General features: G+C 44.0%; 1 protein-coding gene across 1 annotated transcript; it reads left to right on the forward strand.

Moving 5' to 3' along the window:
• Window positions 1-893: 893 nt before the first annotated feature.
• On the forward strand, window positions 894-16,099 carry LOC139242282 (heme-binding protein 2-like). The gene is made up of 4 exons (XM_070870309.1): window positions 894-1,025; window positions 1,977-2,106; window positions 3,078-3,252; window positions 15,934-16,099. Exons 1-4 carry the CDS (start codon window positions 894-896, stop codon window positions 16,097-16,099), a joined length of 603 nt encoding a protein of 200 aa, XP_070726410.1.
• Window positions 16,100-16,880: the final 781 nt, after the last annotated feature.

Raw genomic sequence — 16,880 nt, forward strand, 5'->3', positions numbered from 1 at the left:
TTAGCATTAAAAAGAAATCCCAAATGGAAGTATTTAGCTCCTAAAGCTGAATTCCCTTCCACACCTCAAAAAATGGGAAAAGTGCTTCAGCACTAATACAAATGGGTGAGCAAGCCAGGGAAGGGCACCCAGGGTCTCGCACGCAGCACTCCAGCTTTGTACAGGGGGCCAACACTGCAGGAGAGGTCCTCCGCCCACAGGGGCCAGGAGGCCCTCCAGAAAGAATGATGTGGGACCACATCACCGAGGCCGTCACTGCCAGCAGTGTCGCCCCAACCACCTGGCTCCAGTGCCCAAAGAAGCTTCATGGCCTCAGACCAGGGGTCAAAGTCAGTGACTCCATCTTCAAAAGCCATTTCCTACCAACTGATTCACCAGCCTCACACACTGCTCAATGCACGACTCCGGCCATGCTGATCACTCACCTGCAGCAATCTGCACCAATCACAAGGCACAGCTCCCATTCCTAGCCTCACCTCACCATCTGGGAAGAGACAGTGCAGGCCATTCTTGGTAGCAGCATGGCTAAGCCATTGGCCAGCTCCTGGGAAATCAATCATCCATTCCCGTAGATCCCAAACAGAGAGGGTTGGCAACCCGAAGGGTGTGAGCTGGAATAATTGCAAAATGGTTGCCCCAAATGTTCAGACTTCCCGGGAACCGACTCTCAGAGAGTTAATATTTCTAAATCCATCACATGGATGGAACAGAGTAACATTTCCATAATCAGTCAGCGACGGTATTTCTTCAACACAACGCTCCTACCTGCAGCTAAACTGTATTCAAAACCGTCTTCATAAAACACTATAAAAAGATGTGAACTCGCTGCTCAAACACCAGAAGGGACTGAGAGTCATTCAGTGTGTTCGACAGTGATCGGAGCGGACACCAAGATGCTGAGACTCTGCTTAACTGTGTCTGTCCTCTTCGGACGTCAGATCGCTGCAAAGGAAGAATATCATGAGGGGATCGATTTCTGTGGTGACTATCGCTGCCCTCAGCCCATAGAAATGATTCAGTTCAACGTGAGTATAGTTAGCAGTTCACTGCGTTCTATGTTTGTACCTGTGGGAATGGTTTATGGCCCGTTTTTTAGTCCATAACGAGCGATGCGCCGACAGCACGTGTCCCAACCGAGAGGCCTGAGGTCGACCCGAAATTGGTCCTCGGGCCACATTAACATTTTATGGGTTTCTGTCACCCCCTGCTGTGTCTCCACGGGCAGCTTGTTCATTTTACTAAGAAGAATATCGGGCCACTTGTCTCTCCAGCAGTGGCTGTAAGCTAAACCCTGGGAGTGGGGGGTTGGTGTGGCCACAGAGAGGGGGCATTGGGGCGATGGCAGGGACTGTGGAGTCGGGGAGCACTCCTGCTTCTCCTGGCTCCACTCAATCCAAGTCGGTTTCTGAAAGGAAGCTTGTAACAAGCATAAGGCACCTACTTTACATATGTAAGAGACCCAACGCATTTTTTGGGCAGCCCCCCAGGATGCTGGCGAAGCCATATCAATATTGTGACGCCTTTAATGCAGGCACAGATTGGGCCTGAGGCTTTGCACTCTGAAATTATGCCTTTTTGTCCCAGTCTTCTTCACAGAAATGCGGACCAATTTCTAACCCAGTGGAATTTCCCTGTATATATAAAGTGGGAAAAGACTCACAGGGAAACACGGTACCTGGACAATGGGTCATTAGCACTGATTCAGTCTGGGAGGATTTTAATGTTCTCCATGTTTGCTTATTGAAAACCCATAAGGACCAAGGCCCATAGTGCAGGACATCACCAAGGGTGAAAGAGTGAGAGAGACAGGAAGCTGAGGCCAAGAGCCCATCATAAAATCCTAACTCTCTTTCAAGCCCAGTCCATCCAGGACATGAATACTGCTGCCACACCTGGGCACCTCGGACAGTCCTCTCAACACAGATGTGTTTCAGTAACTGTACAGTTGTGCCATGTGGTAATATCTTTTCTCTTAGAATTATGACGAGATGGAATATTTACCCGTTCAATGGATTGTAACAGAAGTTAATGGAATGGATATCAAGAGTGCACTCGCGACTGGCCTGGACAAACTACAGAATTATTCATGGTTTTTGAATGCTGCAGGTACATGAGATATTCCTTCAATGTAACAATAGAATATAAAACAACCCTTCGCTGTTTGAAATGTTTTCTTTGAAACTTCCTGTATAGAGAGACACACTGACCAAATAATGCCACCATTGTCAATCCCAAGGGTTGTGCTAGGATTGTGCCCATTGTGCCCTCCATAACTGACCCAGCCTCAGTTTGTGAGATCATTGACATGTTGCTGGTGGGCAGAAGTGCCACATGGGCTACTTCTTTGGTGCTCGCAGGCCCTGTGTGCCCAGAATCTGACGAGGCTGCCCACACATGGGGGTTTGGGATACCAAGCTCATGTTCCGACTCCAGCCATGGCCCTTGAATTGTCTCTGGATAATAAAGGTTCTTTGCCAGACCTGAACCAGAGTCCACATACACCCTTGTGGAAGCCCATACTCTTCATTTCTCTCAGCTCACTGGCTGCTACTGGAATGCCGGGTCCTGACTGAGGCTCAGTTCTGTTTAGAGAAGGTTAAGAGCAGATTTGATAAAGATGTTCAAAATCATGAATGGTTTTGATAGAATAAATAAGGAGAAACAGTTTCCAGTGGCAGAAGGGTCGGTAACCAGAGGAGGCAGATTTCAGGTGATTGGCAACAGAACCAGAGGCGACACGAGGAAACATTGTGTTGCACAGAGAGTTGTTGCCTGAAAGCAGAGTGAAAGCAGATTCAATAGTAATATTCAAAAGAATATTGGATAAATAGCTGAAGGGAAAAAATGCAGGGCTGTGGTTACGAACATGGGAGTGGATTAGTTAGAAAGCTCTACAAAGAGCGAGCCACTTTCTGTGCTGTACCATTCTATCATTCTGTGATTCAGTGTATCACATGAGTGTCTTCCACACCCCAGCACTGTCCCCCTGCCCCAACCTGTAACTTCAGACTCACCATGAGCAATGCCACAGGTGACCTTCTAGTAGAATGCTGTAACAGTGTTTTCTCTGTCTGCAGATACAATTGTTCCTGTTTCTGCACCTTGGGGACTTCAGGGATACTTGGTAAATGGCACAATACAACAGAAATTCGGGGTATTTGTTGTACTAGTTCCTGAACTCACCAGCCCACCTGAACCAACGGATCCAACCATTAAAATAGGAATGTCACATATCGGCTGGTTCTATGTCAGGTGAGTTTAGTTGGTGATATATTGTGATTGATATTTCTTTACATCAGATATTTAGCCAACATTATTTAACCTGTAGCAAGCCTGTGATTAATGGGCTGGTCCAGTCAGGTGGGTCGTTGGCCAACATTAATCGTGTAATAAGTTGTTTTGTGTCTCACAACCTTCAGTTCCTTCCTCTGAGGACACTGCTGGACCTCCACACTCACATCACTCAGGTTCATATCGAGCACTGGACATAGCTGAGTCACAATTCCTCGGGACGTGATTCCAGGATGTGAATTCTACACCAATGTAACTAAAGTAGTTGGGCTTTTCCCTGCTGGAGTGTCGCAGGAGTATAGACTTCCTCATTGTAACAATAATGGGGCTGGCTCCTGTTTTCAGACATTCTCACACACACCACATTCTGGGGGTTATTTTGACCAAAGGGTGAAAACAGGCGCTAAATGGCTGCAGTGCTAATAAGACTAACCTATTTGAAAGTCTGGATTTAGCACACAATTTGGGTCCTAATTGCTGATTACCAAAATTTGAACTTGCTGGAGATGGTACAACACAAACCTGCAGGTTTAACACTCAAGTGCTGATTAGACACCTTTTTCATGGAGCAGTATATGTGGCCTTCTCGCACCCACTTCCACTGAAGGTGTGGAGTGCTCTGGCTGGTACACAGCAGCGCATTGCAGGATGGCTCAGGGACCGAGGGAGAGGGTGCAAAGGTTCTCGGATGTGGTACTGGAGACTGGGGTGGAGGAGTTCCAGAGGAGGAGGGACGTCTTGTACCCTCAGGGGGGGAAGGACATCACCTCGCCCTCATGTCCATCTCTTCTACAGCATCTGGTGCTGCTCTGCCAGGCCTCATGTCCTACTCCCATTCCTCGTCCAACCCAAGAGGTGCCCTCGCAGATGACCATGACCAAGCACTCCCTTTCTCCTGGTGACTCCCATAAGGTGTCCAATAAGGTGGAGTAGCTCAGCACTTACTCATTTTAGGTGAAGTCCTCAGAAAAATTCTGGAATAAATGTTACTCAAGTGTTGGTGAGGTCTTGACAAAGTGTCCCAGAAAGTCTGCTGATGTGCCTCAAAAGTTCTCTTCACAACTGCAGCAGCAATGAATTTTTGATGAGGTAACCAGGAGATTCGATGAGGGTAGTGCATTTGATGTAGTGCATATCAATTATAGCAAGGCTTTTGATAATGTGCCACATGGCAGACTGGTCAGGAAAGTAAAAGCACATGGGATCCAGGGCAAAGTGGCAAGTTGTATCCAAAATTGGCTGAGAGGCAGGAAGCAAAATGTAATGGTTGATGGGTGTTTTTGTGACTGGAAGGCTGTTTCCAGTGGGGTTCCGCAGGGCTCAGTACCAGGTCTCATGCTTTTTGTGATTATATAACAATGATTTACACATGAATGTAGGGGGTACGATTAAGAAGTTTGCAAATTATACTAAAATTGGCTGTGTGGTTGATAATGAAGAAGAAATCTGTAGACTAAACGGTGGAACAGTGGAGGACTTTTAAGGAGCTCTTTCATAGAGCTCAACAAAAATATATTCCAGTGAAAAAGAAGGGTGGTAAGAGAAGATATAACCAGCCGTGGATAAACAAGGAAATAAAGGAGAGTATTAAATTAAAATCCAATGCATATAAGGTGGCCAAGGTTAGTGGGAAACTAAAAGATTGGGAACATTTTAAACGACAGCAAAGAATGAATAATAAAGCAATAAAGAAAGGAAAGACAGATTACGAAAGTAAACTTCCACAAAACATAAAAACAGGTAGTAAAAGCTTTTACCGATATATAAAACGGAAAAGAGTGACTGAAGTAAATGTTGGTCCCTTAGAAGATGAGAAGGGGGATTTAATAATGGGAAATGTGGAAATGGCTGAGACCTGAAACAATTATTTTGCTTCGATCTTCACAGTGGAAGACACAAAAACCATGCCAAAAATTGCTGGTCACGGGAATGTGGGAAAGGAGGACCTTGAGACAATCACTATCACTAGGGGGTGGTGCTGGACAGGCTAATGGGACTCAAGGTAGACAAGTCCCCTGGGCCTGATGAAATGCATCCCAGGGTATTAAAAGAGATGGCAGAAGTTATAACAGTTGCATTCGTTATAATCTACCAAAATTGTCTGGAGTCTGGGGAGGTACCAGCGGATTGGAAAGCAGCTAATGTAACGCCTCTGTTTAAAAAAGGGGGAAGACTAAAGGCAGGTAACTATAGGCCAGTTAGTTTAACATCTGTAGGGGGGAAAATGCTTGAAGCTATCATTAAGGAAGAAATAGCGGGACATCTGGATAGGAATAATGCAATCAAGCAGACGCAACATGGATTCATGAAGGGGAAATCATGTTCAACTAATTTACTGGAATTCTTTGAGGATATAACGAGCATGGTGGATAGAGGTGTACCGATGGATGTGGTGTAGTTAGATTTCCAAAAGCATTCGATAAGGTGCCACACAAAAGTTTACTGCAGAAGATAAAGGTACGCGGAGTCAGAGGAAATGTATTAGCATGGATCGAGAATTGGCTGGCTAACAGAAAGCAGAGAGTTGGGATAAATGGGTCCTTTTCGGGTTGGAAATCGGTGGTTAGTGGTGTGCCACAGGGATCGGTGCTGGGACCACAACTGTTTACAATATACATAGATGACCTGGAAGAGGGGACAGAGTGTCGTGTTACAAAATTTGCAGCTGACACAAAGATTAGTGGGAAAGCGGGTTGTGTAGAAGACACAGAGAGGTTGCAAAGAGATTTAGATCGGTTAAGTGACTGGGCTAAGGTTTGGCAGAGGGAATACAATGTCGGAAAATGTGAGGTCATCCACCTTGGGAAAAAAACAGTAAAAGGGAATATTATTTGAATGGGGAGAAATTACAACATGCTGCGGTGCAGAGGGACCTGGGGGTCCTTGTGCATGAATCCCAAAAAGTTAGTTTGCAGGTGCAGCAGGTAATCAGGAAGGCGAATGGAATGTTGGCCTTCATTGCGAGAGGGATGGAGTACAAAAGCAGGGAGGTCCTGCTACAACTGTACAGGGTATTGGTGAGGCCACACCTGGAGTACTGCGTGCAGTTTTGGTCACCTTATTAAGGAAGGAAATACTAGCTTTGGAGGGCGTACAGAGACGATTCACTAGGCTGATTCCGGAGATGAGGGGGTTACCTTATGATGATAGATTGAGTAGACTGGGTCTTTACTCGTTGGAGTTTAGAAGGATGAGGGGTGATCTTATAGAAACATTTAAAATAATGAAAGGGATCAACAAGATAGAGGCAGAGAGGTTGTTTCCACTGGTCGGGGAGACTAGAACTAGGGGGCACAGCCTCAAAATATGGGGGAGCCAATTTAAAACCGAGTTGAGAAGGAATTTCTTCTCCCAGAGGGTTGTGAATCTGTGGAATTCTCTGCCCAGGGAAGCAGTTGAGGCTAGCTCATTTAATGTATTCAAATCACAGATAGATAGATTTTTAAATAATCAGGGAATTAAGGGTTACGGGGAACGGGCGGGTAAGTGGAGCTGAGTCCACGGCCAGATCAGCCATGATCTTTTTGAGTGGCGGAGCAGGCTCGAGGGGCTAGATGGCCTACTCCTGTTCCTAATTCTTTTGTTCTTATGTTCTTATGCCTCCAGGAAGATATCAATGTACTGGTCAGGTGGCCAGAACAGTGATAGATGGAATCCAATCTGGTTGTCGAAATCTCAACTCAGACACCTTCAGCCTGGCAGATGTTCCTTTAATTTTACTTGCTAGCAAGGGAAAAGTCTCACTCAGTCAACGGCTAAGTGAATACTTTCGAAATGGTACAATTTCACAGGATATTTATACAGTAAAAACCCAAGTTGTGGCCTCATCCTGTGTATTGGCTGCATCTTGCAGTCAGTGAATACAGATAAAGAGTAATTACTGCATCCTTGTCCTGACATGGTTTCCAAATATTTCCTTTTGTCAGGGTCATTAGTTGGCCATTCAGCCATTACTTGATGAGAGTGTGGTAATGAGCTATTACCGGCATTGCATTGTGTCAGGATTGTCCAGTTTCCTGGTCAGTTATCGTTTTGCATCAAATGGATGAGGTCTGTACAAGAGATAATGGCTGGTCATTTGAGTATTTTGAAAAGGGTGGGGCAGAATGGAACTGGTGTTGTATGGACAATAGGAGAGCACCATGGGTGGTACTTGTCTCAGCAGGTCTTGTCTCCGAGCTGTCTGGTGGCCATTGATTAGTTATCAGCCGTTTCAAGCCAGGTTTAGCTGTTTATGCAAACTGACTGTCTGTTGCAGAAATTTCTGGAAGGACCAGGACTCCATTTTATTTTATATCAAAAAGGGCACAAAAATACAGTGTGATACAGCTTAGATAAAAATACATTTCCACATTCCCCCATTTTGTTCTTCACAAGGACAACTTAATCCATTCTGATCTTGCATAGTCTCTCTATTTCTATTTCCACGCAGGAACTTTCAGCTGTTGTTGCTCCCAAAACTCTAGTCGTGGCCTCGGTAGGTAACACGGTTTTTCCCAACCTGGCACAGCAACACTTAACCAAGACAAATAAAAGATATAGGGCAAAGACTATCAGCAGGAATATGATCAAACCCTGTACCACATTTCTCCCTAGGGGTCCCAACCATCCCGATGCCCAATCCCACAAGGTGGTACCGTCCTGGCCAACTGTCTGTTTATACTCCATTACCTTGTTCCTAATGTATTCAGCTAGACTGCCGATTTCTTCTGACTTATCCGGGATAAAAGTACAACATTCTCCACCTATTAATGCGCATGTCCCTCCTTCTTTGGCTGGAAGATAATCTAAGGCCGTACGATTTTGGAGAGCCACTGTTCGAATGGCTACCATTTCATCATTCACCCCTTCGAAGGCTTGGGAAGTTGCATTGGCTACTGATTCGACTAAATTAGCCCATTGCCGTAACTGCCATTCAGTTGATGCTATTCCATAGGGTGGCACCATTACCTTGAATATTCCATTTAGCCATGTCAAATCCCGTTTAAATCTATGACTTCCTTAGTCATCCCTTAGAGTCTTTGTTGATCTGATAAAGGGTACCACATATCCTAAGTAACAGGACTCTGTCCAGTTGGCTGGTAATCATGGGTAGGCTTTATGGCCACAAATAAATTAGGTGCAATTATAGGACGTCAGCTTCTGGTCCTTTCGTGCCATCCATACTCGAGTGGTCTCACCTGAGGCTTTGTTATGGACCATTGTCCAGCTAACGGTTGCTATCTTTCTCCCATCAGTGGGATTTGTTGTGGCTTGCCATTTAGTCATTTGGGAACACTTGCTGCCTCCCATTTCTGGTCCTTTAGTCTCATTGCTCACTAGACTTATTATACCTTCAGGATTTCCTATTCCGGGAGTAGTACTTAGGAAGGGTGGCTGATGGTTATTATTATAATTTGGCTGGTACGATCTCTGGAAGGTTGTAAGTTTATACCCTGGTGACGTCCATTCTGTTAGATCCTTCGTTTCTGACACCTTGGTTAGGTTCGTTCTATTTTGCACAATTAACCACTCTACCATTTCTGATTCGTTAAAGGGGACGGTTCTTAGGGGAATACCCCGTTCTGAGTGGACAGGTACATGGGAAAATATCCAACAACTAGACAAGTTTCTGTCCTGAGCATACTTATGACTCGCGCCATAAATATGTTTACCTGCAGTTCCCTTCGTTTGCGTGTCTGTACCCCTGGTATAATCAATAATGCAAAGCAAAACCCTGTCAAGCCCAGCACCATCAGTCCCCATAGTCCGTACAGTTCCTTATTCAGTCTTCCTTTTCCTGTTCCTCTGGTTCCTTCTTCCCTTCCCCCTGGTCGGGTGCCCTTTTGCAATGGGACGCATGGATCCATGTTGGTCTTTCCTTTACCTTGATTGCAGTATTAGTCACCAGCAAGACCTGGTATGGTCCTTCAAATCTTGGTTGTAGACTGCTTTTTCTTTTAAAGATTTTGATGTAAATGAATTCCCCGGGCTCCAGGTTATGACACTTCCCTTCCGCTGGCTTGAGTTGAGCTTCTTTTACCTGCAAATGAAAGCTGGAAATACATTTGGTTAGTGCAATACAATAATTTAACATATTTTCCTCCATTTTGTGGATGTCCATTTGTTTTGCAGTAAATGGTGCTGTAAAAGGTAGTTGTTGGGGACATCCCATAATTATCTCATACGGTGACAGGCCTGTTGTTCTGTTGGTTGCAGATCGCATTACCATCAAGGCTAAGGGCAGCAGTTCTATCCATTTCAGTCCAGTGTCATTACATAATTTTGCCAGCTTATTTTTAAGCATTCCATTATATCTTTCAACAAGTCCAGCAGACTGTGGATGACAACTGCAATGAAAACGTTGGTTAATCTGTAAAGCTTTACACATTTCTCTTATAACAGTTCCTGTGAAATGTGACCCGTTATCACTTGAAAGCTTAGCAGGGATTCCGAAGTGCTGTATGATTTCTTTTAACAAACATTTAGCAACAGTAGTGGCATCGGCCTTTTTGCATGGAAAGGCTTCAATCCATCTAGAGAACACATCTACAATAACTAATACATACTTGAATCCCATACACATAGGTAATTCAATAAAATCCATTTGTAAATGTACAAAAGGCCCCACTGGATTTGGGTGGGAGGCAGATTCTACTTTTTCCGTCTTACCCGGATTCATTGTCTGACAGGTAACAAAATTTCACAGATTTGTTTTGCAATTGCCGAAATACCTGGTGCATACCAAGTTGCCAAAATATAATCTGCCACCCCCTCTTTTCCCGCATGTGTGAATGTATGAACACATCGGGCAATCCATGGAAGTAAGGACTTGGGCGCCACCACGCGGCCGTCATGGTAAACCCATATTCCTTCTGCATTTTTATAACATTGATCCTTCGTCCAGGTCACCACCTCCTCCGTACTGGCCTATGTCTGAAAGGCCAGCACGTCATTAATAGTGGGTGGCGGGTCTGAGCAATTATTTTTCCTTAGTGGGAACAATGACACCTGCATCCCCCCTTTTGACAGAGTTGCTGATTTAGCTGCATTATCAGCTCTGGCGTTCCCAAGTGCCACCTCATTCGACTGGTCTGTATGTGCTTGGCATTTGATAATGGCAAGTTTCAAGGGGCATTGAATGGCTCGCAGGAGATTTTCCACTTGTTCTGTAGTTTTGATAGTGTTTCCTGAAGTCAGGTCCCTGCGAATTTTCCAAATTTGTCCATAGTCATGGATACCCCAAAAGCATATCTGGAGTCAGTGTAGATATTAACTGTTTGTCCTTCAGCCAGAATACAGGCTCGAGTTAACGCAAACAATTCGGCTTGTTGGGCTGAAAAGGAGTCTGGAAGAGAGGCTGTTTCGACAACATTAAACTGGGTCACAATTGCATAAGCCGCTCTAGGTTGGCCCCTATCATTTCGTAAGGCTGATCCATCAACATAGTACACTAGATCAGGGTTACACATTGGTACTTCTGTTAAATTGATACGTGGTTTAGTCACTAATTCGGTTACCATTTCACATGAATGAGGTTCGCCGTCTTCTTCCGTGGGGAATAGAGTGGCTGGGTTTAAGGTAGTACATCTTTTAATGATAAGGTTCGGATTTGATAACAGTTCAACTTCATATTTAGTGGTTCTTGCAGAAGTTAGGTGTTGGGTGGCACATTTAGTAAGTAAAATCTCGACAGAGTGTGGGATATATAAAACGGTTTGCTGATTTAGAATTATTGTCTGAGCCTGTTGTACAGGGTAATAAGCTACTGCCAATGAAGGAAGACATCCTGGTAGTCGGCGTGCCACTGGGTCTAGTTGGGCACTGAAATACGCTACCGGTGGCTGCCTGTCCCCATGTAACTGAGTCCAAACAGATTGTGCAAAACCCGACTTGTGATGAACAAATAAGTTGAATGTCTTAGTGTAATCTGGTAATCCCAAGGCTGGTGCTGAAGTGAGCGACCATTCCAGGATACTTGATTCCAAATCCTTCTTTTAGCATTGTGAGAATATAGTAGATTCATTCACAGCTCGTAGGTCTTGAACAAACCTCCATTTGTCACTATTGGGCTTCTAAACCGGAAGAATCGGAGTGTTACACGAACTTCTCATTTATGCTTATAGTGATTCACAGATCACAGAATGCAAAGTACTTGTTTTATAATTTTATTAAAAGGCTTCCAAACCCAAGCTTTTTTCAATACACCCAAAATGTTGATCAAGGAGAATCACCTGAAATATCTCAAAATCCCATTTCAAATTGTATACTGCCAATCTTTTATTTAAAAATCTTCTTACTGAGCTAGAAGCTTTCGCATCAAGGTTTTACACAAAGGACAATGGGAGCGTACTCCCCCAGCCTGCAACCTCGAGAGACCCACAAAGGCTTTTTTTAAAAAAGGCATTGCAACTTTCCTTCCCCGTTCTTAAACTCACTCCTAGACTAAATTTGTCTTTCAACCCAATGTAATCAATGATTGCGTGTCTTCTTTCGACAAGTAAGTGGGCGTGTCAAATAAATTCTCTTTCTTTTTAACCACCGGGACCATATCTCAACAAACCTATCCTTTGTGCATTTCCTAGCTCTGTAACTCCTCATCCGAATAAATCCACACCTGCGTTTCTAACTTAAAATGTCTTAAACTTCCCACATACAGGACAACACCACGAAAGGTTAAAAAAAAACCTTCACTCTGTTTGAAAAAGTGGGTGGAGCTAAAACAAACAGGCAGTTCCACCACCTTTCCAAACAGGCTTCCAGACACATGAAAAATTCCGCAGTCAAAAAAAAACACACACAAGCACTCTCATTCAAAGACAGACATTCACAAAAGTCTCTCTTCATTCAACAAAGCTTTTTGTTGGCCAGCTCTATTTTGGATCCATAAGTCACTATCACGTTCTCTTTTTTTCTTACATATTGATTTGCTTTCTCTGTTAATTTTACGTGGGCTTGAAGAATCGGAACCCAGGCCTTTTCTATTACTTTCCTTTTTTTTTTCTTTACCTCTTCTGGGTCTCTGTTTATAAGACACTCCTCGAGACATGTTGTTCTCTCTAAATTAAATGAACCATCAGGTGGAAATGGCCTGTTTTCATCCTTAGTCCACTTTACCCATTTTTTTTTAGGTGTTCAATTGAAGACTGACCACAATTCTGGAGCATAAAATAGGCTGGTGTGCCCTTTTGTGGTGTTTTACTTGCTCCAGCATTCATTCTGAATGATTAAGATTTTCCACAGTTTCTGATCTCACAATCCTCTTGGCCAACCGAGTTCTCTACGCCCATTTCTCCTGGCTGTTACGTGGCCTGAAAAGGCTCTTAATTCGGGCTCAGTCTGGGTTGTGAGAGATGTTGGCACGAACCAACCGCAGTTGATCAATCAGTTACTGTTTCTTTTCTCAATCAATCCTTGTTTTCCTGAATCACAATTTTCCCGAGTGACTCTTCCCGTTTCTCTAATTGCAATGTCGCACAAAGGTTTTAAACACAACAGTATAACAAGGACAACTAGGACAAATAATATTCACGCGAGTATACAAATCATAACCTTAAACTCTATCTAAATAAATAATCAATTCTCAGTCTGCGTTGTACGCCACTACAGACCGAGTCCATAACTTATCCTAATAAAACTTATAAAACTTATGGTCCCATTACCTTAACTCATATCACATAAGAACTGTCGATCGATTAGCGCTTTTTTCCCCCCGAATCTTATCACATAAGAACCGTTTCCTAATCTTATCACATAAGAACCATTTTAGAAAAATTAAAACATAGAAAATAGGTGCAGGAGTAGGCCATTCGGCCCTTCGAGCCTGCACTGCCATTCAATGAGTTCATGGCTGAATATGCAACTTCAGTACCCCATTCCTGCTTTCTCGCCATACCCCTTGATCCCCCTAGTAGTAAGGACTACATCTAACTCCTAATGAAAATCTCCCCGGGCTGTTTCAAAATATTTCCAGGACCAGATCCCTTCTGCTTGCAAGCTGAGAAAGAAATGATCACAAAAACAACTTTAGCTTTCAAATGTCGAGTCTTGTAGATCGTATTACGTCCCCTGTAGTCAACAGATTACATATGCGATTCAACAGTGAAGAAACCTCTTGTGAGCAAAAGGCTCACCTTATTCTGGCCAGTGAAACCCTTCACTGAAGAGGCACTATACCCACATCCATTTAACTCACAGATTAGAGAGTAAGCAATCTCGGTGGAACCTCCAAGATGTAACTGTCGAAATCTCGACTCACAATATACAACTCAGACACCTTCAGCCCGGCAGATGTTCCTTTAATTTTACTTGCTAGCAAGGGAAAGGTCTCACTCATCAATGGCTAAGTGAACACCTTCGAAATGGTACAACTTCACGAGATATTTATACAATAAAAACCCAAGTTATGGCCTCATCCTGTGTATTGGCTCCGTCTTACAGTCAGTGAATACAGATAAAGAGTTAATTACGACATCCTTGTCCTGACATGGTCTCCAAATATTTCCTTTTGTCAGGGTTATTAGTTGGCCAGTCAGCCATTACTCGATAAGAGTGTGGTAATGAGCTATTACCGGCATTGAATTGTGTCAGGATTGTCCAGTTTCCTGGTCAGTTATCTTTGTGCATCAAATGGATGAGGTCTGTACAAGAGATAATGGCTGGTGGTTTGAGTATTTCAAAAAGGGTGGGGCGGAGTGGAACTGGTGTTGTATGGACAATAGGAGAGCACCATGGGTGGTACTTGTCTCAGCAGGACTTGTCTCCTAGCTGTCTGGTGACCATTGATTAGTTATCAGCCGTTTCAAGCCAGGTTTAGCTGTTTATGCAAACCGACTGTCTGTTGCAGAAATTTCTGGAAGGACCAGGACTCCATTTTGTTTTATATCAAAAAGGGCACAAAAATACAGTGTGATACAGCTTAGATAAAAATACATTTCCACATGGTGAAGTGTGAGGTAAAGCGTTTGGGGAAGGCTAACAAGGCAAGGGAATACTCATTAAATGGTAGGACACTGAGAAGTGCAGAGGGACCTTGGTGTGCATATCCACAGATCCCTGAAGGTAGCAGCCCAGGTAGATAAGGTGATTAAGAAGGCAATAGGAATACTTGCCTTTATTAGCTGAGGCATAGAATAGAAGAGCAGGGAGGTTATGCTTCAACTGTATAAAACACTATATTAAGTCAGGCAATAGTTAGAGTACTGCGTGCAGTACTCATCACCACATTACAGGAATGATGTGATTGCATAAGAGAGGGTACAGACGAGATTTACGAGAATGTTGCCTGGACTGGAGGATTATAGCTATGTGGAAAGATTGAATAGCCTGGGTTTGTTTTCTTTGGATCAGAGGAGCCTGAGGAAAGACCTTATTGAGCTGTATAAAATTATGAGGGACCTAGAGTGGATAGAAAGGACCTATTTCCCTTAGCAGAGAGGTCAACAACCAGGGGACATAGATATAAAGTTATTGCTTGGAGGTTTAGAGGTTAGTTGAGGGGTGCATACTTAGCCAGAGGGTGGTGGGGGTCTGGAACTCACTGCCTGAAAGGATGGTAGAGGCAGAAAACCTCACCACATTTAAAAAGTACTTGGATGTGCACTTAAAGTGCCATAACCGACAGGACTATGGACAAAGAGCTGGAAAGTGGGATTAGGCTGGATAGTTATTTGTCAGCCAGCGCAGACACGATGGGCCGAAATAGCCTCCTTCCACGCTGTAAATTTCTATGATTATATATCTCTAAATCCTTGGAGTGAGACTTGAACCCATTACCTTCTCACTCAGAGGTGAGCATGCTATCCACTGAGCCACAGCTGACTAAAACAATTTGGACCAAAGAAAGATAAATCGGAGTATTTTCTAAATGGTGAGAAACTGGAAACTGTCGAGGAGCAAAGAGATCTGGGAATCCAAGCGCACCAATCATTTAAAGTGAGCCAACAAACAGAAAAAGCAATGAAAATGACCAATGGAATGTCGGCCTTTATCTCGAGGGGAGTGGAGTACAAAGGGGAAGAAGTGATAATTCAGTTGAACAGAGACTTGTCAGACTGTATCTGGAGTACTGCGTTCATTTATAGGCACCGCACCTCACAAAGGATAAATTGGCATTGGAGTGGCTTCAGGGCAGATTCACCAGAATTATACCGCGGGTTAGAGGGTTAAATTCTGAAGCCAGGTTGCCTCAACTTGTCTTCTCCTGAGTATAGGAGATTGAGGGGTGACCAGAATGAGGTGTTTGCAATGTTAAAAGGATTCAATCAGGTAGATACAGAGAAACTATTCCCTCTGATGGGAGAATCTAGAACAAGGCGACATCATGTTAAAATTAGAGCTCGGCCATTCAGCAACAAAATGAGGAAGCACTTTTTCACACAAAATGTGGAACTCTCTCCCCCCTAAAAGGCTGTGGATGCTGGGTCAATTGGATGGTTCAAGACTGAGATCGAGAGATTGTTGTTGGGTAACGGTATCAAGGGATATGGAGCTAAGGCGGGTAAATGGAGCTGAGGTGCAGATCAGCCAGGATCTAACTGAATGGCAGAGGATGCTCGAGGGGCTGAATGGCCTACTCCTGTTCCTATCTTCCTTTCAATCTGATTGGTTTCCAGACTGGATCTGCCAGGAAGAAAAAAGTAATCATTCTGAATTCTGTTGCAGGACTTTCGACACCAAAGTTGACGACCAACAATACGAAGGACGTGTCATTGAATTCCTCAATGACTTGGAAAAAGACAAGCAATCCTTCGATAGGAGTTTCTTTTACCTAGTTTTCTTTAACACAAATGGGCTGATGGAAGTAGCCTTTAACAAGATAGGAGAATGAAACTTTTCTGAAGGTTCTGTTACCTTTACAGACATCAACCAGTGAGATGTGCTTAACTCTATTCATAACCTCCTTTGACCTCCCACCTAGTACACATTGGATTTAACCCTGAGCATGTGCCAGTACTGGGATATTGAACGATTCCCCCCATGCCCCATCTCCAGAGCCCTGTGCATGGTGACCCTGTTTATAAATACTGCCTCCTACTGGCAGTTGCCAGTGTTTGTCTCCCACCCACAATGCTGCATTGTGAGGTGGAGCTTCTTTACTCAGAATTATTCAGCTACATTAACTCCAACACTGAGCTTTTCTTTGCCAGTTCCTGGTTTGTATTTTACATTCAGTGTTCACATTATTTGGTTTTGTGCGCTGAGTCTAAACAACAGCTCTTTCCAGGTGCCCAGTTCAATGTACCACCACTTATCGTCCTGTGGCAGAGAGTCCCGGGTTATCACCAGGGGGCCGACCTCCTTGTCATTCCCAGATGTAATATGTTGGGGAGCCACGTGGTCTTCCACCCACACGTTAACCAGACATTGGGCTCTGGCCCTGGCAGATCTGACTGTCCCTGGCAGAGGGGTCCTGGCTGCTGTTGTTCCTTTTAATATTGTTTATAATTAGGTGCCCCCTTCAATTCCAAGTTATTTGCCAATGTCCCAGATTCATTGCTGACTGACCACCTCTGAGGGGCAGCTTTGGTGATCGAGCAGTTGTGTAAGTGCGGAGAAACCGCACTGAAAGATAAAGGAGAATTACTCAGCCAGGAATAGGAAGATCCACA

The sequence above is a fragment of the Pristiophorus japonicus genome, unplaced genomic scaffold (genome assembly GCF_044704955.1).
Source record: "Pristiophorus japonicus isolate sPriJap1 unplaced genomic scaffold, sPriJap1.hap1 HAP1_SCAFFOLD_1294, whole genome shotgun sequence".
In the NCBI taxonomy this organism is placed as follows: Eukaryota; Metazoa; Chordata; class Chondrichthyes; family Pristiophoridae; genus Pristiophorus; species Pristiophorus japonicus.